At 38.9% G+C, this 21,515-nt stretch overlaps 1 protein-coding gene across 1 annotated transcript in view; it reads left to right on the forward strand.

Moving 5' to 3' along the window:
* LOC105720459 (RING finger protein 17) overlaps nt 1-21,515 on the forward strand; it is a 114,371-nt gene that overhangs the window by 57,376 nt on the left and 35,480 nt on the right. Inside the window, exons 17-22 of the mRNA XM_064373501.1 lie at nt 994-1,109; nt 2,398-2,518; nt 15,807-15,921; nt 17,570-17,797; nt 18,472-18,622; nt 19,818-19,936. Coding sequence (XP_064229571.1) covers nt 994-1,109; nt 2,398-2,518; nt 15,807-15,921; nt 17,570-17,797; nt 18,472-18,622; nt 19,818-19,936 — 850 coding nt within the window. The remainder of the gene's footprint in view (nt 1-993; nt 1,110-2,397; nt 2,519-15,806; nt 15,922-17,569; nt 17,798-18,471; nt 18,623-19,817; nt 19,937-21,515) is intronic.

Genomic DNA, 21,515 nt, shown 5'->3' on the forward strand with positions numbered 1-21,515 from the left:
CTCACACCTATTCCATAAGTGACTACATAATTGGAAGTAAATCACTACTCAGTAATCGCATAGCATTTCATAGGTTTACATGAAATATTGGTTGGCTGTTCCTTCCTGTTTACATCAAGTATAATTATTGGTATAAAAGAGGTTTTCAATACCCATTACTAAACTGCATTCTAGCCTGGGCAAGAAAGCAATACTCCCATTCTTTCTCTCTCTTTCTCTTCCTTTTTCCTCCTCTTCTTTATTCTTTTTCTTTCTTTCTTTAAAAAAAAAAAAGTATAGAGACTAGACTGACATGGAGGTCTGTCTCTACTTGTTCGTTTGCAATATGCCGCAAGTCTATTTTTTCAAAATTTCACAGATACTGTTATATGAATGAATCTTTAGTTTGATTGTTGAATCTTTTACCTTGTTTGATAACCTATACTGACTAACAATAAACCTGTATTAAGTGCTTACTTTGTACCTTGTGCTTTTTAAATAGGCGAATCCTCCGAAAACATCTTACGAAATTAGATTATATTGGTATACCGATTATACAGATGAAGTAATGAGGTTTAGAAAAAGTAACTTGTTCAGGGCAATATCTTAGAGATATTAATTAGCTTCCTTGAGGTCACATAGAATTTTAGTGTGATGGAGCTAGAGTTCTAAACTAGTTAGTCTGACTCAAAGCCTAATTATTAACTTTTATACTACCTGCCATATGATTTAGTTATCCTGATTTTGGCTATCCTTTGAATAGCCAAAATCATATATTCATATCCTTTGAATATCTTAAAAATGGTGGTTTTTAATTCTTACAAGTTTGCATTATGGATGAGTTCGAGGTTCACATATTTGAAATATTTTTTACATTTAAAAAAATTAGTAGTTAAGTTTGTATATTGAACCTAAAAGTATTCTAATCTAGTTGACTATAAACCAATCTAAATTTTTCTAGATAATTCTGTTTGCTTTCCAGGTTTGTAATTTCTGATTTCATAAATTTTCAAGGATTGCCTGGGCATCGGGAAGTTGAAGTTAGATATGTGGACTTCGGTAATACTGCAAAAATAACAATGAAAGACATCCGTAAAATAAAAGATGAGTTTTTGAATCCCCCAGAGAAGGTAATCTACCTATTATGAATAATATTCTAGAGCTAGAATATTAGCATATAGGAATACAGAAGTATTTTTAGAAGCTATTGTCACCATAGAAATGTCAACTACCATTTTTGTCTAGTTTCTGATACAAGGACTATAGATAAATGTTTCTATGGTTACTACTGAAGAAGTAATATGTATATCATGGTAAATAACCATGTTAAAACATTAACCATGTGTACATTTGTGTCTTAAGTACTTGTTGGCAGCTTTTAATATATCATTTTGAGATCATATATTTGGTAAGGGTCATATTCATGATATATCAAGGTAAAAATGCTTATCTCAGAGGTACTTTCACTGTGATCACATTTATGCTTAAGTATATATGTGTTTGCAATACAGAAGCCCGGGAGAATATGTAAAAAAAAAAAAAACCCTGAACCTTGCTTATCTCTGGGGAGTAGTAGTATTCTGAAAGAAGGGTAAGAACAGGCCTTATTTTCTAATTATATACTCCCTGTTGTTTTTATGTCATGTTTTTCATTTTAGGAAATCCGTAGTATTATAGAAAAAAAACTTTTAAAATACAAATAAGCAGACCGGGCTTGGTGGCTCATGGCTGTAATCCCAGCACCTTGGGGAGGCCAAGGCAGGTGGGTCACAAGGTCACAAGGTCAGAAGTTCGAGACCAGCCTGGCCAACGGGGTTTAGTAAAAACCCCGCCTCTACTAAAAAGATACAAAAAATTAGCTGGGCATGGTGGTGCATGCCTGTAATCCCAGCTATTCGGGAGGCTGAGGCAGGAGAATCGCTTGAACCCGGGAAGCGGAGGTTGCAGTGAGTCAAGATCATTCCATTGCACTCCAGCCTGGGTGACAGGGCGAGACTTCATCTAAAAAAAAACCAAAACCCCCCAAAAAAATGAGCAAAAGGGAGAATCACTCAATCATTGTTCAGTATTTTTGTTATACATACTTCTAGATGAATCTTCTGTGTTTTCAACAGTTATAGAATCAGACTACAAATCATCCTTTACGAGTAATTAATGTATCATAATAGTAACTTTAATGAATGCTTGTCATTCTAGTATGTGAATGTACAACTGTTCATTTAGCCAAATTCTCTGCTAATTTCAATGATTTGTGTTTATAAAGTACTTTTACAGACCCCTTCACACATCATTTATTTCTAATATGTATTAAATTCAAACATAAAGATTAGTTTTGTACACACTTACATAAAACTTTAATTCCAAAAAGTAGGTAGAAATTGAATTTTTTTCTTAATGGTGGAATTTTGTCTGACACAGGCAATTAAATGTAAGCTGGCCTATATTGAACCATATAAAAGGGCAATGCAGTGGTCCAAAGAAGCTAAAGAAAAATTTGAACAAAAGGCTCAAGATAAATTTATGATATGTTCAGTTATCAGTAAGTTCCATTTTTACTTGTTATGTAATCACATATAATTTTAAATAAGAATAACATGAATAACATTTTTCAAATCTTAGAATAAATTCAGTGTGCCATCGGTAGTAGTGGTGAGAGATACGATTTGTTGAGAATTAGGTACAATGGAATTACATCTTTTGTGAACTCTCAAAGTCATCAGGGCAGAAATCACAATAAAGATCAGGTCATCCTTGACATGACCACTTGAAAACCCTAAAGCCAGGAATTAACTTCTTTTATTTGTTTGCATTTTTGCTAGTGCTCTGTGCTTGTCTTTGACATAGTAGATGCTAACTTTTAATTTCCAGGAAAGAGGGGAAGTGGGACATGATTGGTAAATAGTTTTCGATGGCTGTTTTTGTCTCACTGGCTTAAGCAAATTCAACTCTGGGTTCTCAGCATATTTTGAACAAAGCTTTTCATTTTTTGGAGCAATTGGACCCAAAATGTAATCTGACCACTAGCCCACAATTTTGTAACCTAACAAGTTCTGAGAATCAAAAGTTCAATAGCAAAATTTGTTCTGAATTGGCATGAGACTGTATATAGTCTTCATCTCTTGTAGTGGATATTCATATTTTACTTCAAGATAATATTTGTGGGCTGCTGCCCCAGACTCTGCTGGGGGTATTAGATACATATACGGTATAGGTGCCAAGTTGCTTTTCTCAATTAGAAGACTTCTGAATTCTGAAACATGCCTGCCCCAAGGGTTTTAGGTAGGGGGATTGGGAATCTGGTTTGTTTTTTTGTTTTTCGAGTCAGGGTCTCATTCTGTCACCCAAGGTGGAGTACAAAGCTGTGAAGAATGGCTCCCTGCAGCTTCAACTTCCAGGGCTCAAGTGCCCCTCCTGCCTTAGCCTCCCATGTAGCTGATTCCACAGGCACACGCCACCATGGCCAGCTAACTGTTTTTTAAATTTTTTTGTAGAGATAGGATCTTATTTTGTTGCTCAGGCCAGTCTTGAACTCTTAGGCTCAAGCAGTCCTCCTTCCTCGGCCTCCCAAAGTGCTGGGATTCCAGGTGTTAGCCACTGTGCCTGACCAGGAATCTGTTTTTTATCTGGTGTTTTTATCAGTTCCAAAGCTGTAACACACACTGGCTGGGTTGCGTTTAATGAATATATGTGCCGGATACATGAGACCGTGTTTACTTAGTATAGGTGTATAGGACTTTCAGGGGTAGTTTTTACTGTCTCCGTGTCTTTTATCATAAGATTTTTGGACTATCCACTGTGAGGAAACTGGAGCTTAGAAATGAATTGCTCAGTCATAACCTAGAAATGATAGTATATCTCTGATAATTTGTTTACTTCAGAATAATAAATTGTTCTAAAGAAATAGTGTCATTTAAGAGGAATATGAATATGCAGATTGTATCCTCAGCCTATAGAATTTTTGTATCTAGCGTCTCTGAAATGAACAAATGAATTAAAGACCTCTTGGTCCTTGAACAATCTCCACTGATTTTGAGCCAACTTTAATCTGTATAACTGTTCTCAGGTTTAGGCGTTGTGTTCTGTGGGGTTTTTGCTCCTTCCTAGAATAATCTCCCATGGACAATCAATCAAGATTTCTTGGGTTTCTTCCTTGATTTCTCTTCTTTCTTTCTCACTTAGTTATTTAATACCAGTGACATCCAAACACTAGCTGTAGCATAGGTATTAACCTAGATTATCTTGTGTGTAAGAAGTGCCAGAAGGCCTTGCCCAACCACAACTGTCTTTCCCCATTCACCTGCACAGCAGTAAAGTTAAGAGTTCAAGAGCTTTAGAATAAAGTGAACTACCACAGCTGAGAACAGGAACCTGCCATTAATACATATGCTGTTTCCTTAGAAAAGAAGGGACATTTTCTTTCTAAGGTAACATTATATTTGATTAGGAAGAGAGCAGGGAAGATGATAAAGGTATAGAACACAGAGAAAGTTGACCCTATTGGAATGAAGAACTTTATGCATAAGAAGTATAAACCAAAGAACTAAAGTTAACACAAGAGATGGGAAAGTAGGGAGATCAAAGTTTATTGAGGCTCAGTGTTGCTTAGCCTTTTGTGTCTAGATAGTTTATCTGGACCATTGAAAAGTAGCCAGGAATTGTTTTTTTTTTTTCAACTCCTAAAAAGGCTTTTTAGGCCAGGTGTGGTGGCTGATGCCTGTAATCCCAGTACTTTGGTGGGGGTAAGGTGGGTGGAACACCTGAGATCAGGAGTTTGAGACCAGCCTGGCCAACATGGTGAAAACCTGACTCTACTAAAAATACAAAAAAATAAAGCTGCATGTGGTGGCATGCACCTGTAGCCTCAGTGGGAGGCTGAGGCAGGAGAATCATTTGAACCTCAGAGACAGATGTTGCAGTGAGTTGAGATTGTGCCACTGCACACTCCAACCTGGGCGACAGAGCAAGACTTTGTCTCAAAAAAAAAAAAAAAGCAATCGAGACCATCCTGGTCAACATGGTGAAACCCCGTCTCTACTAATACAAAAAAAATTAGCTGGGCACGGTGGCGCGTGCCTGTAATCCCAGCTACTTAGGAGGCTGAGGCAGGAGAATTGCCTGAACCCAGGAGGCGGAGGTTGCGGTGAGCCGAGATCGCGCCATTGCACTCCAGCCTGGGTATCAAGAGCGAAACTCCGTCTCAAAAAAAAAAAAAAAAAAAAAAAGCAACAAACCCTCTGAAGAAAGCAGACTGCTCCTGGAGGACCCAGGAAACTCCCTGAAAACTATGAGTGCCCCTGAGATGTTGATCACCACCTGCGGAGGTTTGTCCTACAGACTCTGACTCAACGATGAATGAATGAATGCACTCTCACAGCCAGTACAGTGATTTGAGTGGGCTAAAGATGGTCCACCATCCACTGCTTTCAGAGGGCGACTGCAGCTAACTGGCCATGACTCCCTGTATCTCCTCACATTTATTCAGTATAGATTTAATAACAGAGGTTCTAAGTCAACATGCTTATGATAATTAACGTGGTTAAAAGAGTGGTTTTATGAATGATAAAAGCTTTCGGTTGTAGAGGGTGCCCAAGGTAAACACCATTAACAGATAATTTCCCTTTGACCTTACCCTGAGAGAGCCATCCAACAGCACAAAGTTTACATGAACAAACAAATGAGAGTAGGGACAAAGGAATGTGGGGTAAACAGACTTAGCTGGGGAAGCTTTATTATCCTAATCTTACCCTGTGACTTAAAATTCTTTTTTTTTAATTGCACTTTAGGTTTTGGGGTACATGTGAAGAACATGTAAGATTGTTGCATAGGTACATACATGGCAGTGCGGTTTGCTGCCTTCCTCCCCATCACCTATATCTGGCATTTCTCCCCATGTTATCCCTCCCCAACTCCCCACCCCCCCACTGTCCCTCCCCTATTTCCCCTGACATACCCCAGTGTGTGATGCTCCCCTCCCTGTGTCCATATGTTCTCATTGTTCAACACCTGCCTATGAGTGAGAACATGCGGTGTTTGATTTTCTGTTCTTGTGTCAGTTTGCTGAGAATGATGGTTTCCAGGTTCATGCATGTTACTACAAAGAACACGAACTCATCGTTTCTTATGGCTGCATAGTGTTCCATGTTGCATATGTTCCACATTTTCCCTGTCCAGTCTATCATCGATGGGCATTTAGGTTGGTTCCAAGTCTTTTCTATTTATTGTAAACAGTGCCACAGTGAACATTCATGTGCATGTGTCCTTATAATAGAATGATTTATAATCCTTTGGGTATATACCCAGTAATGGGATTGCTGGTCAAATGGAATTTCTATTTCTAGGTCCTTGAGGAATCGCCATACTGTCTTCCACAGTGATTGAACTAATTTACACTCCTACCAACAGTGTAAAAGTATTCTATTTCTCTACATCCTCTCCAGCATCTGTTGTCTCCAGACATTTAAAATGATCGCCATTCTAACTGGTGTAAGATGGTGCCTCAATGTAGTTTTGATTTGCATTTCTCTAATGACCAGTATGATGAGCATTTTTTCATGTTTGTTGGCCTTATATATGTCTTCTTTTGTAAAGTGTCTGTTCATATCCTTTGCCCGTTTTTGAATGGGCTTGTTTGTTTTCTTCTTGTAAATCTCTTTTAGTTCTTTGTAGATTATGGATATTAGCCCTTTGTCATATGGGTAGATTGTAAAATTTTTTTCCCATTCTGTTGGTTGCCGATTCACTCTAATGACTGTTTCTTTTGCTGTGCAGAAACTGTGGAGTTTGATTAGGTCCTATTTGTCTGTTTTGGCTTTTGTTGCCAATGCTTTTGGTGTTTTACTTATGAAGTCCTTCCCTATGCCTATGTCTTGAATGGTTTTGCCTAGATTTTCTTCTAGGGTTTTTATGGTGTTAGATGTTATGTTTAAGTCTTTAATCCATCTGGAGTTAATTTTAGTTTAAGGTGTCAGGAAGGGGTCCAGTTTCTGCTTTCTGCACACAGCTAGCCAGTTTGCCCAGCACCATTTATTAAACAGGGAATCCTTTCCCCATTGCTTGTTTTTGTCAGGTTTGTCAAAGATCAGATGGTTGTAGATGTGTGGCATTGCCTCCGAGGCCTCTGTTCTGTTCCATTGGTCTGTATCTCTGTTTTGGTACCAGTACCATGCTGTTTTGATTACTGTAGCCTTGTAGTATAGTTTAAAGTCAGGTAGTGTGAGGCCTCCCGATTTGTTCTTTTTGCTTATCATTGACTTGGCTATGCTGGCTGTCTTTTGGTTCCATGTGAAGTTTAAGGTGGTTTTTTCCAGTTCTGTGCAGAAGGTCATTGGTAGCTTGATGGCGATAGTGTTGGATCTGTAAATTCCTTTGGGCAGTATGGCCATTTTCATGATACTGATTCTTCCTAACCATGAGCATGGAATGTTTCTCCATCTGTTTGTGTCCTGTCTTATTTTGTTGAGCAGTGGTTTGTAGTTCTCCTTGAAGAGGTCCTTTACATTCTTTGTTAGTTGTATTCCTAGGTATTTTATTCTCTTTGTAGCAATTGTGAATGACAGTTCATTCTTGATTTGGCTCTCTTGAAGTCTCTTATTGGTGTATAGGAATGCTTGTGATTTTTGCACATTGATTTTGTATCCTGAGACTTTGCTGAAGTTGCTTATCGGTTTCAGAAGGTTTTGGGCTGAGACAATAGGGTCTTCTAAATATACAATCATGTCGTCTGCAAATAGAGACAATTTGACTTAATTGAATACTCTTTATTTCTTTTTCTTGCCCTGTTGCTCTGGCCAGAACTTCCAATACTATATTGAATAAGAGTGGTGAGAGAGGGGCATCCTTGTCTAGTGCCAGATTTCAAAGGGAATGCTTCCAGTTTTTGCCCATTCAGTATGATATTGACTGTCGGTTTGTCATAAATAGCTTTTATTATTTTGAGATACATTCCATCAATACCTGGTTTATTGAGGGTTTTTAGCATAAAGGGCTGTTGAATTTTGTGAAAGGCCTTCTCTGCATCTATTGAGATAATTGTAGCTTTTGTCTTTGGTTCTGTTTATGTGGTGAATTCAGAAAACTTGAGGCCATTATCCATGATGAACATAGCTGCAAAAATCTTCAATAAAATACTGGCAAACTGGTTGCCACAGCACATCAAAAAGCTTATCCACCATGATCAAGTAGGCTTCATCCCGGGGATGCAAGGCTGGTTCAAAATTCTAACGTAATGCAACGGCTGCTTTCAGCCTGTTCCATTTAAACCTTTCGGCCTTCCAAAAGGTTTGAGACTGTAATCTTCTAACTTTCCCTAATATTTTTCCAGCCACCCTGAGTGATTCACAACAAGCCCCAACCACAGAAATGGGAAAGGGAGACCCTCCTCTCCTGAACACATACTGGAGAAACTGAAGGTCTGTTTGTGGGAGAAGTTTCTGACTTCACCTGGATCGGAGTCAATTTAGACAGCCAAGCGAAATAAAGGGGTAGAAAAGGCAGCAGAAAGACCCTGGAAGCTCACTGGGTCCCTAAGCAGCCCATTCCTGCCTGGCACCACAGGGATTCAATGGGAGAGGAATAGGGGGTAAAATTCCCCAGGGAGTAAAATTCCCCAGGGAGAAGGAAAAATCACTAGCTGAAATTTGTAACAATTTAAACAGGGTGAGAAGCCTCCTGGCCAGAACCCAGGGAAGGGTGCAAATCTGGTGTGCAGACTCTACAGGCAGGGGAGTAACCAAGCCCTTTCTTTCCCAGCTGGGAGTCAGATGGTCTGGGACAGGTTTTCAAACCCCTATAGCTCTCTGCCCAGACACAGACTGGGGGCTGATGGTAGGGACACAGTGAGAGTGAGACTGGCCTTTTGGTTTGTGTGGGAACTGGGTGAAGCCTGTGACTGCCATCTTTCCCCTACTTCCATGACAACCTGCATGACTCAACAGAGGCAACCATAATCCTTCTAGGTACAAATCCAGTGACCTGGGCATCTCGCCCCCACCCCACACAGCAGCCTCAGCAAGACCTACCCAAAGAGAGTCTGAGTTCAAACACGCCTAGCCCTATCCCACCTGGTGATCCTCCCCATCCATCCTGGTAGCTGAAGACAAAGGGCATATAATCTTGGGAGTTTTACAGCCCTGCCCATCACTGGTTCCTCCCATACTCCCACAGTTGATGCTCTCTGGAAAGTGCCACCTCCTTTCAGGAGGCTAACCAGCACAAAAATAGAGCATTAAACCACCAAAGCTAAGAACCCTCATGGAGCCCATTGCAGCCCACTGGTACCTTGACCAGAACAGGCACTGGTATACGTGGTTGAGAGACCCATAGGTGGTTCACATCACAGGACTCTGTGCAGACAACCTCCAGTACCAGTCCAGAACCGGATAGACTCTCTGGGTGGCTAGGCCAGAAAGAGACAACAGTCACTGCAGTTCAGCTCATAGGAAGCCACATTCATAGGAAAAGGAGGCGAGTACTACATCAAGGGAACACCCTGTGGGACAAAAACAAATCTGAACAGTCTTCAGCCCTAGACCTTCCCTCTGACAGAGCCTATCAAAATGAGAAGGATACCAGAATACCAGCTCTGGTAATACGACAAAACAAGACCCTACAACACCCCCCAATAATCACACTACTTCACCGGCAATGGATCCAAACCAAGAAGAGGTCTCTGATTTACCTGAAAAAGAATTCTGGTTAGTTATTAAGCTAATTGGAGGGAACAGAGAAAGATGAAGTCCAATGCAAGGAAATCTAAAAAACAATATAAGAAGTGAAGGGAGAAATATTCAAGGAAATAGGTAGCTTAAAGAAAAAATAAAAAATTCAGGAAACTGTGGACACACTTTAAGAAATGTGAAATGTTCTGGAAACTCAGCAATAGAATTGAACAAGTAGAAGAAAAATTCAGAGCTTGAAAACAAGGTATTTGAATTAACCCAATCCAACAAGGAAAAAAAGAATAAGAAAATACAAACAAAGCCTCCAGGAAGTCTGGGATTATGTTAAATGACCAAACCATAGAATTCTCTTCTTCCTCAGGAAAATACATTTGGGGGATTAATGGAGGAAAACTTCCCCAGCCTTGCTAGAGACCTAGATATCCAAATACAAGAAGCACAAAGCTTGGAAAACGTATTTGGGGGAATAATCGAGGAAAACTTCCCCAGCCTTGCTAGAAACCTAGACATCCAAATATAAGAAGCAGAAAGAACACTTGGGAAATTTATCGCAAAAAGATCTGCACCTAGGCACATTGTCATCAGGGTATCCAAAGTTAATACAAAGGAAAGAATCTTAAGAGTTGTGAGACAACCACCAGGTAAACTACAAAGGAACACTTAGCAGATTAACAGCAGACTTCTGGACAGAACCCTACAAGCTAGAAGGGATTGGGGCCCTATTTTCAGCCTCTTGTCAGCCAAGAATTTTCTGTCCAGCAAAACTAAGCATCATATATGAAGGAAAGATACAGTCTTTTTCAGACAAACAACTGCTGAGAGAATTAGCCATTATCAAGCCACCACTGCAAGTAATGCTAAAATTTTGGAGCTCTAAATCCTGAAACAAATCCCAGAAACACATCAAAACAGAACCTCTTTAAAGCATAAATGACACCGGACCTATAAAACAAAAATACAATTTAAAAAGTAAAACCAAAAACCAAAAAAAAAAAAAAAAAAAAAAGGACACAGGCAACAAAGAACACGGTGAATGCAATGGTACCTCACATTTCAATACTAACATTAAATGTAAATGGCCTAAATGCTCCATTGAAAAGATACAAAACTGCAGAATGGATAAGAACTCAACAACCAACCATCTCCTGCCATCAGGAGACTCACATAACACGTAAGGACTCACATAAACTTGAAATAAAGGGGTGGAAAAGGCATTTCATGCAAACGGACACCAAAAGCAAGCAAGTGTAGTTATTCTTAGATTAGACAAAACAAACTTTAAAGCAACAGCAATTAAAAGAGACAAAGAGGGACATTATATAATGGTAAAAAGCCTTGTCCTACAGGAAAATATCATAGCCTTAAACACACATGCACCTAACACTGGAGCTCCCAAATTCATAAAACAATTACTAATAGACCTAAGAAATGAGATAGACAGCAACACAATAATAGTGGGGACTTCAGTACTTCACTGACAGCACTAGACAGGTCATCGAGACAAAGTCAACAAAGAAACAATGGATTTAAACTATACCTTGGAACACAAGGACTTAAGGGATATACAGAGCATTTCATCCAACAGCTGCAGAATACAGTCTATTCAATAGTGTGTGGAACTTTCTTGAAGATAGACCTTATGATAGGCCATAAATTGAGCCTCAATAAATTTAAGAAAATTGAAAGTATATCAAGCACTCTCTCAGACCACAGTGTAATAAAACTGGAAATCAACTTCAAAGGGAACCTTCAAAGCCATGCCAATACATGGAAATTAAATAACGTGTGCCTGAATGAGCATTGGGTCAAAAATAAAATCAAGATGGAAATTAAAATATTATTTGAACTGAATGACATAATGACACAACCTATAAAAACCTCTGGGACACAGACAGGCAGTGCTAAGAGGAAAGTTCATAGCCCTAAACACCTGTATCAAAAGACTGAAAGAGCACAAACTGACACTCAGAGGCCACACCTCAAGGAACTGGAGAAACAAGAACAAACCCAAACCCAGCAGAAGAAAAGAAACCAAGATCAGAGCAGAACTAAATGAAATTGAAACAAACAAACAAAAAATAGAAAAGATAAATGAAACAAAGAGCTGGTTGTTTGAAAAGGTAAATAAAATTGATAGACCATTAGCAAGATGAGCCAAGAAGAGAGATAATCCAAATAGCCACACTAAGAAACAAAACAGGAGATACTACACTGACACCACTGAATTATAAAAGATCATTCAAGGCTACTATGAACACCTTTATGCACATGAACTAGAAACCTTAGATAAATTCTGGAAAAATAGAACCCTCCTAGCTTAAAGCAGAAAAAATGAGATATCCTGAAGAGACCAATAACAAGCAGCAAGATTAAAAGGGTAATTTAAAAATTACCAGCACACACAAAGAAGTCTAGGACTAAGCAGATTCACAGCAGAATTCTACAAATCAAAGAATTGGTACTTTTGACATTACTCCACAAGATAGAGAAAGAAGGAACCCTCCCAAAAATTCCTTCTATGAAGCCTTCATCATCCTAATACCAAAAACCAGAAAGACCACAACCAAAAAAGAAATCTATAGATCTATATCCTTCATGAATATAGATACTAAAGTCCTTAACAAAATACCAGCTAACCGAATCCAACAACGTATCAAAAAGGTAATCCATGATCAAGTGAATTTCATACCAGGGATGCAGGGATGGTTTAACATACACAAATCAAGAAATGTGATCCACCACAGAAACAGAATTAAAAACAAAAATCACATGATCTCAGTAGATGCAGAAAAAGCATTCAACAAAACCCAGCATCCCTTTATGATTAAAACTCTCAGAAAAACCAGCATACAAGAGACATACCTTAATGTAATAAAAGCCGTCTATGACAGACCCACAGCCAACATAATACTGAATGGGGAAAAGTGGAAAGCATTCCCTATGAGAATTGGGACAAGACAAGGATGCCCATTCTTAACACTCCTCTTCAACATAGTACTGGAAGTCCTAGCCAGAGCAATCAGACAAGAGAAGGAAATAAAGGGCATTCGGATCAGTAAAAGGGAAGTCAAACTGTCACTGTTTGCCGATATGATCGTTTACCTTGAAAACCCTAAAGACTCCTCCAGAAAGCTTTTAGAACTAATAAAACAATTCAGCAAAGCGATTAATGTACACAGATCAGTAACTCCTCTATACACCAGCAGTGACCAAGCAGAGAATCAAATCAAGGACTCAGCCCTTTTTACAATAGCTGCAAAACAAAAACAACAAAAAAAACCCTTAGGAATATACCTAACCAAGAAGTCAAAAGACCTCTACAAGGAAAACTACAAAACACTGCTGAAAGAATCATAGATGACGTGAACAAATGGAAACACATCTCATACTCACGGATAGGTAGAATCAATATTTTGAAAGTGACCATGCTGCCAACAGCAATCTACAAATTCAGTGCAGTCCCCATCAAAATACTACCATCATTCTTCACAAAATTAGAAAAAATAATTTTAAAATTCACGTGGAACCAAAAAGCCCACATAGCCAAAGCAAGACTAGGCAAAAAGAACAAATCGGAGGCATCACAAAACTTGATTTCAAACTATACTGTAAGGCCATAATAACTAAAACAGCATGGTACTGGTATGAAAATAGGCACATCGACCAATCAAACAGAGTAGAGAACCCAGAAATAAACCCAGATACTTAGAGCCACTGATCTTTGACAAAGCAAATGAAAACAAAGTGGGGAAAGGACACCCTTTTCAACAAATGGTGCTGGGATAATTGGCAAGCCACATACATGTAGGAGAATGAAACTGGATTCTCATCTCTCACCTTATACAAAAATCAACTGAAGATGGATGAAAGACCTGAAACTATAAAAATTCTAGAAGACACCATTGGAAAAACCCTTGTAGACATTGGCTTAGGCAAGGGTTTAATGACCAAGAACCCGAAAGCAAATGCGATAAAAACAAACATAAATAGCTGAGACCTTATTGAACTAAAGAGATTTTGCACAGCAAAAGGAGCAGTCAGCAGAGTAAACAGACAACCCCCAGAGTGGGAGAAAATCTACACAATCTATATATCTGACAAAGGACTAATATCCAGAATCTACAACAAACTCAAATCAGTAAGAAAAAAAAAATCCCATCAAAAAGTGTTCTAAGGACATGAATAGACAATTCTTATGATAAACAAACAAATGAAAAAATGCTCAACATCACTAATGATCAGGGAAATGCAAATCACAACCACAATTCGATACCACCTTACTCCTCCAAGAATGACCATACTAAAGAAACATCAAAAAAACAGTAGATGTTGGCATGGATGCGGTGAACAGGGAACACTTCTACACTGCTGGCGGGATTGTCAACTAGTACAGCTACTAGCTACTATGGAGAACAGTGTGGAGATTCCTTAAAGTTCTAAAAGTAGAACCACCATTTGATCCAGCCTTCCCCCTACTGAGTATCTACCCAGAGGAAAAGAAATCATTGTTTGAAAAAGACACTTGCACACCCATATTTATAACAGCATAGTTCACAATTGCAAGATTGTGGAACCAACCCAAATGCCTATCAATCAATGAGTGGATAAAGAAACTGAGACAGACAGACAGACACACACACACACACACACACACACACACACACACACACACACACACACAGTAGAATACACAGCCATAAAAAGGAATGAATTAACAACATTTGCAGTGACGTGGTTGAGATTGGAGACTGTTACTCTAAGTGACGTAACTCAGAATGAAAAACTAATCATGTTTTCACTGATATGTGGGAGGTAAGCTATGAGGATGCAAAGGAATGGACTTTGGGGACTTGGGAGGAAAAGTAGGAGGGGGCAAAGGATAAAAGACTACAAATATGGTGCGGTGTATATTGCTCGAGTGATGGGGTGCACCAAAATCTCACAGATCACCACTAAAGAACTTACTCATGTAACCAAATACCACCTGTGCCCCTATAACTTAACAAAAAATTTTGTAAAAAGCTTTTAATCTGTACTCATAGAACTCTTATAACTGGGTTAATATAGAATGTTGCTGCTGGTAATTGTTATCTTTTTTTTTTAGAATCATTCTGACTAGCAGCTACCAGCTGGGAAGGTGTAGGCATATACTGATCTCAGTGCATTATTTTAGAGATGTTTTCTAAAGAAATTTCTGTACCATATTTCAGATACTGACCAATTTCCCTGTGCAGTGTACCATCAATAAGTAAATAGACACGTGAGACACGAGCCTTACATTCAGTTAACTCCCAGTCTAGTTTAAGAAATAGATCTGATAAAAAGAATTAGGTGTGATTTGTCCTAAAAAGCACAGGGACAGAAAAAAGTTCTAGTTAATTGAGGGTTCTAGATTGAATTTGTGTTGTTTTAAACTTTGTGCCATTTTTGTAAAAGCTATAAACGTTTGCAAATGATCACTGGCCTGAGTTAACTTTCATTCATAACTTTCATTACCTTGGTCCTCCTGGAACTTGGTTTAGTTCCGTAAAATAAGAATAGAATCAAACACTTCTTCAATGAATGTATTTGTCTGAATCTAAAAGCTTCAAACTGATTTCTTTATATAATGGCATACATAACCCAAAATTAAATGTTCACTGATTTGTGTTATAGATAACACTAACAATTCATTTAGATCTGCAAAGTGCTACTTTAACTCCTGGAAACTATGACATTATTCTACCAGAAATGTCGTGCATGCAAATGAAAGAAATTAAGTTTCCAATTTTTAAATAATTGCCTCATTTAGGCCGGCCGTGGTGGCTCACACCTGTAATCCCAGCACTTAACTTTGGGAGGCTGAGATGGGTGGATCATTTGAGGTCAGGAGTTGGAGACCAGCCTGGCCAACTGGTAAAACCTTGTCTCTACTAAAAATACAAAAAAAATTAGCTGGGCGTGGTGGTGCCTGTCTGTAGTTCCAGCTACTTGGGAGGCTGAGGCAGGAGAATCGCTTGAACCCAAGAGGTGGAGGTTACCGTGAGCCAAGATCGTGCCACTGCACTCCAGCCTGGGTGACAAAGTGAGACTGTCTCAAAAAAAAAATTGCCTCATTTAGTATATTTTGTGACATACTTCTTTCCCCAAACTTTCTTAATGGTTTTACAGAAATTCTGGAAGATAATGTGCTCTTAGTTGAGCTTTTTGAGTCTCCTGGTGCTCCTGAAATGACTAGTATTAATGACCAGCTAGTCAAAGAGGGCCTAGCATCTTATGAAATAGGGTAAGTAGATATGTAAACTTTTATTGTTATTTAATGCTCATATGTAACATTTTAATTGCAAGAAGGTAAACTGGCATATCATTCCCCATTGGAGATGTGCTTAGACTGCAGACCTGGGAATTTTCCCTCTTCTTAGACCAAAGAAAGTAATTGCAGTCATTAATCTAATGAGGACTAGAGTGACTTTTCTCTCCATTATTAAGGGGCCCAGAAACCAAGGGAAAGGCTCCTTGAGAGTGCTTCTAAGGAAAGTAGACTGGCATCTTATTTCTAGATGGAATGTCTACTTAGGAAGCCCCTTGTGGCTGGTTGAGAGAGGAATTAGGAAGAGAAATGGCAGGATGGAGAATAAGCATAGTCATATAGTAGCTTACATTCCTATTTGTAGAAATGTGAATTTTCCTGGATTCAAGTGGATACTTTGAATGATAACCAGGCTTGAGTCATTGTGCTAATATTCATTCAGGACAGGCTAGTAGTTGGGGTGACCCCAGAAGCAGAAGAGTAGAGTGGTAGCGAGGGCAGGTGGGAGGGTTCTGAGGTCAAAACAAAGAATTCTTCCACAATAGGGACTTGTGTAGTGGGAGTGGCTCTGGGGGAGCTTCTGAAGAATTCTCCTACGTAGCCCTCAAGAAAGCCAATATTTGAGAGACTGAGGTGGGCGGATCACTTGAAAGGAGTTTGCAACCAGCCTGGCCAACATGGTGTAAACCCATCTCTGCTAAAAATGCAAAAATTAGCTGGGCTTGGTGGCTCATGCCTATAGTCCCAGCTACTCGGGAGGCTGAGGCAGAAGAAACACTTGAACCCAGGAGGTGGAGGTTGCAGTGAGCTGAGATTTTGCCACTGCACTCCAGCCTGGGTGACAGAGCACGACTCTGTCCAAAAAAAAAAGAAAAAGCCGGTATTCAGATAGCACCCACACATGATGTTTGTCAGCATAAGCCAAAAGTAAAGTGAACAGTGACACCCTACAGAGGCCTGCAGTGACTCCTACTATTGATCTGTGGCCATGCTTTCCTGTTGACTCTCATGCTGGAGGAGATAGAAGCAGGAGCTTTTTCCACTATAGGTCTCAATTGAGAGAGGGAAAGAAATGAGAGTAAACATTCAAATTAATGTCAGATTGAGCTGAGCACAGTGGCTCACACCTGTAATCCCAACACTTTTGAGAGGCTGAGGCAGGTGAAATCACCTGAGGTCAGGAGTTTGAGACCAGCCTGGCCAACATGGTGAAACCCCGTCTCTGCTAAAAATACAAAAAATTACCCGGGCTTGTTGGTGGACGCCTGTAATCCCAGCTACTTGGGAGGCCAAGGGAAGAGAATTGCTTGAACCTGGGAGGCGGAGGCTGCAGTGAGCCAAGATCCCGCCACTGCACTTCAGCCCAGGTGACAGAGTGAGACTCCATTTCAAAAAAAAAAAAAAAAAAGAAAAGAAAAGAAATTATGTTGGACTGAATCTTCTCCTTTCTTTTTAAAGTCAGGGTTATTGAAGTATATACAGAAAAAAATCACCTTTTTAAGGTCCACAGTTAAATGAATTTTGACAAAAATAGTCATGTAAGCATCACACAGTTGAGATACAGACCTGAGCAAATACAAATAATTTGCATACACAGTTCTTTTCATTAACTTTTGTTTTTCAGATATATCCTCAAAGATAATTCTCAAAAGCATATTGATATTTGGGATCCTTCTCCAGAAGAAATTATTTCAAATGAAGTAAACAACTTAAATTCTGTGTCTGCGAAACCTCTACCTAATAAGAATTTCCAGTCACTTTATAATGAGGAATTGCCTGTGCATATTTGTAATGTAACATCTCCTGAGAAGATTTATGTTCAGTGGTTGTTAACTGAAAACTTACTTAATAGGTACAATATATATAATATATAAGGAAAGCATTACATGTGATTTTATCCTTTCTATATTCTGTTTCAAAGATCTAGAAGTCATAAATGTAGATTTTACAAGCAGAATTATTTTAACTAGTCTCTCAGCTAGTTACAAGTATGCAAATAGGATCTCTGTTGGTTGTTTTCACTAATTTCAATTTATTCATTCTACATATACTTACTGAGACCTACTCTATGACAAGCAGTATTTATAAGTGTTAGGGATACCCTGGTTAAAAAAAAAAATAGATAAATCTTTGCTATCATGTAACTTAAATTCTTGTAGAAGGAGAGTGAACAAATAAAATTTTTAGTGTGGCAGATGTTGATAAGGGAAATAGAGAAAAATAAAGCATTTGGGGAAGAAGGCACTTTTAGGATGGTCAAGGAAGACTTCAGAGACAGCGATATTTGAAATGGGCCCCAAAGAAGGAGGGAGGGAGGTAAGTCATATGAGTGTCTGAGGAAAGTTTGTCTCAGGCAGAAGGAAGAGCTAGTTCCAAAACCTGAGGAAATATGCTTGTACTTTCAAGGAAGAACAAGGTGTCCAACTTGGCTGGAGTGGAATGAGCAAGCGGGGATAGTAGAAAAGATGTAGCCAGAGAATTGTATAAGAAAATGTTTGGAAAGTTAAATATTTTTTATCTCTGTAGTTTAGAAGAAAAGATGATAGCTGCTTATGAAAACTCAAAATGGGAACCTGTTAAATGGGAAAATGATATGCACTGTGCTGTTAAGATCCAAGATAAAAATCAGTGGCGAAGAGGTCAGATCATCAGAATGGTTACAGACACATTGGTAGAGGTAAATTGCGGGTAATCAAACTCCACAGCTTTTGCACGGCCAAAGAAACAGTCAATAGAGTGAATCGGCAACCAACAGAATGGGAAAAAATTTTTGCAGCCTACCCGTCTGACAAAGGGCTGATATCCAGAATTTACAATGAGCTAAAAAAGATTTACAAGAAAAAACCAAACAAGCCCATTCAAAAATGGGCGAAGGATATGAACAGATACTTTACAAAAGAAGACATACAAGAGGCCAACAAACATTTAAAAAAATGCTCATCCTCACTGGTCATTAGAGAAATGCAAATCAAAACTACATTGAGATACCATCTCACGCCAGTTAGAATGGCGATCATTAAAAAATCTGGAGAAAACAGATGCTGGAGAGGATGTGGAGAAATAGGAACACTTTTACACTGTTGGTGGGAGTGTAAATTAGTTCAACCACTGTGGAAAACAGTGTGGCGATTCCTCAAGGACCTAGATATAGAAATTCCATTTGACCCAGCAATCCCATTACTGGGCATATATCCAAAGGATTATAAATCGTTCTACTATAAGGATACATGCACACGAATGTTCATTGCAGCACAGTTTACAATAGCAAAGACCTGGAACCAGCCCAAATGCCCATCGATGGTAGACTGGACAGGAAAAATGTGGCACATATACACCATGGAATATTATGCAGCCATTGAAAACGAGGAGTTCACATCCTTCGTAGGGACATGGATGAACCTGGAAAACATCATTCTCAGCAAACTGACACAAGAACACAAAATCAAACACCACATGTTCTCGCTCATAGGCGGGTGTTGAACAAGGAGAACACATGGACACAGGGAGGGGAACACTATACACGGGGGGTTGTTGGGGAGGAGGGGGGATAGCGGGGGGGTGGGGAGTCGGGGAGGGATAGCATGGGGAGAAATGCCAGATATAAGTGAAGGGGGGGGAGGCAGCAAATCATACTGCCATGTATGCACCTATGAAACAACCTTGCATGTTTTTCACATGAACCCCAAAACCTAAAATGCAATAAAAAAAAAAAAATATATATATATATATATAAAAAGTGTAATCATGAAGGTGGTGATTGCGTTTTGTATTTTTTTTCCCTGAAGTTAAAACAGTTTTCACTGAGATTTCCAGTTTGCCAAAAGAATACTTTGAATTGTTTGTCCGTAGACTTACAGTTATTATTTTCTTAGGTCTTGCTGTATGACGTGGGTGTTGAACTACGAGTGAATGTTGACTGTTTAAGAAAACTTGAAGAAAATCTAAAGACAATGGGAAGACTCTCTTTGGAATGTTCTCTGGTTGACGTAAGGTAGTTTTTAGCCGAGTAATTTTCTCATTATTTTAAATATTACTTTCAAATGGGTTCTTGTCAGTTTTAATTTTGCTAAGATATTCTGAAGTTTTCCTAACATCTAGTTAATTTTGTACATTAAGAGGGAAAGATAACAGTTTGGATCACGTAAATTTAGTGGCATTAAGAAATAGAGATAGGTGAGTATGAAAGTACCTAGATAGAATTCAAACTGTTGAATATTAAAAATTTACTTTGAGGAACAACAAACACAGCTAGAAATAAATTGTATAAGTTTATAATTGCATAGAAAGGTAAAAAATAGGTAAATTACCAAAAAGAGTGAATTTGTAGAGGATTCTAGAAAAATGACAGAACAGTTTTAGTCTACTGGAATCCCACTATAAAAACAGCCACTTGGACAGTAAAGCTAAAGACTACACAGTCAGTATCTACAACAAAAGCAGATGATAAGTTACTTCTGTGAGCACCCAAATACTAGCCGGTGGGGTACATCATGAACCTTTACAGTATGATGGTATCATGATACCTTTACAGTATCAACATTTGTATGGGAGGATTTGGAGGGAAGGCAGACTAGGATTCCAACAGATCTGAGAATAGGAATAGACAACGGTATTTCACTGGCACATGCAGGCAACCAAAACTAAGAGATGAAGCAGGATGCAGTTCATATCTGAATGCAAGAGGTCTGTAATTGTGCCAAAGTCTCACAATACTGGAGCCTTTTTAGTCATATAACCTCTTGAAAGTAAACTGAAACTCCTTGCCATGACTCCACACTGAGGAGAAATTACTGGGAATAGAGTTTTCAATTTGAGCAAGACAGGCAATGGGGCAAAGTAAAGAAAAGATCCAGATAAAAGGAAGGGAAAGGGCCAGGTGAGGTGGCTCACACCTGTAATCCCAGCACTTTGGGACACCAAGGCAGGAGGATCACTTGAGGCCAGGAGTTGGAGGCTGCAGTGAGCTATGATTGAGCCACTATACTCCAGCCTGACACAGTGATTTTTTAACCTAAATATAGAATTTAACAGTTATTCCTGTCAAATGTTTTCTAATTGGTTTTGAATCTCAGATAGTTGATTTTGTTATTCCGTGTCTAGACTGCCCCTTCTAACGTTGTATTACCTGTAAATTTGATAGCATACCTCTTCAGAGTTGTAGTCTGCAGTTTATGAGCTAAATCCAACTAATACGCACTTGGCCTGCAGAATGTTTTTTAAACTTTGAAATGCTATTTAAAAAACTAGTAAATTTCACATAAAAATGTGAGTTTCTTTTATTGGCAAAAATCGGAATATCTAGCCTCGGAGGTAACGATGTTGCCAAACATAACTGGCCTTTTCCCAGAGGTTCAGAACAGTGGTTAACTTTTGTTAAATAAATCCTAGCTTCTATTCAACGTAGAGTACTAGAGAAAATTGTACCTATAGGAAACAGCTCTATCATTAAGTCTACTGGCAGATCATTTGCTATTGCTTTGATATGCTACCATAGTTATCCAAATCATTTGGGGTAGCTTGCAGTTTCAGACCAGGTTGTCCAATCTTTTGGTTTCTCTGGGCCACATTGG

The sequence above is a fragment of the Aotus nancymaae genome, unplaced genomic scaffold (assembly GCF_030222135.1).
Source record: "Aotus nancymaae isolate 86718 unplaced genomic scaffold, 86718_ANA_hifiasm-v0.15.2.pri h1tg000009l, whole genome shotgun sequence".
Classification (NCBI taxonomy): Eukaryota; Metazoa; Chordata; class Mammalia; order Primates; family Aotidae; genus Aotus; species Aotus nancymaae.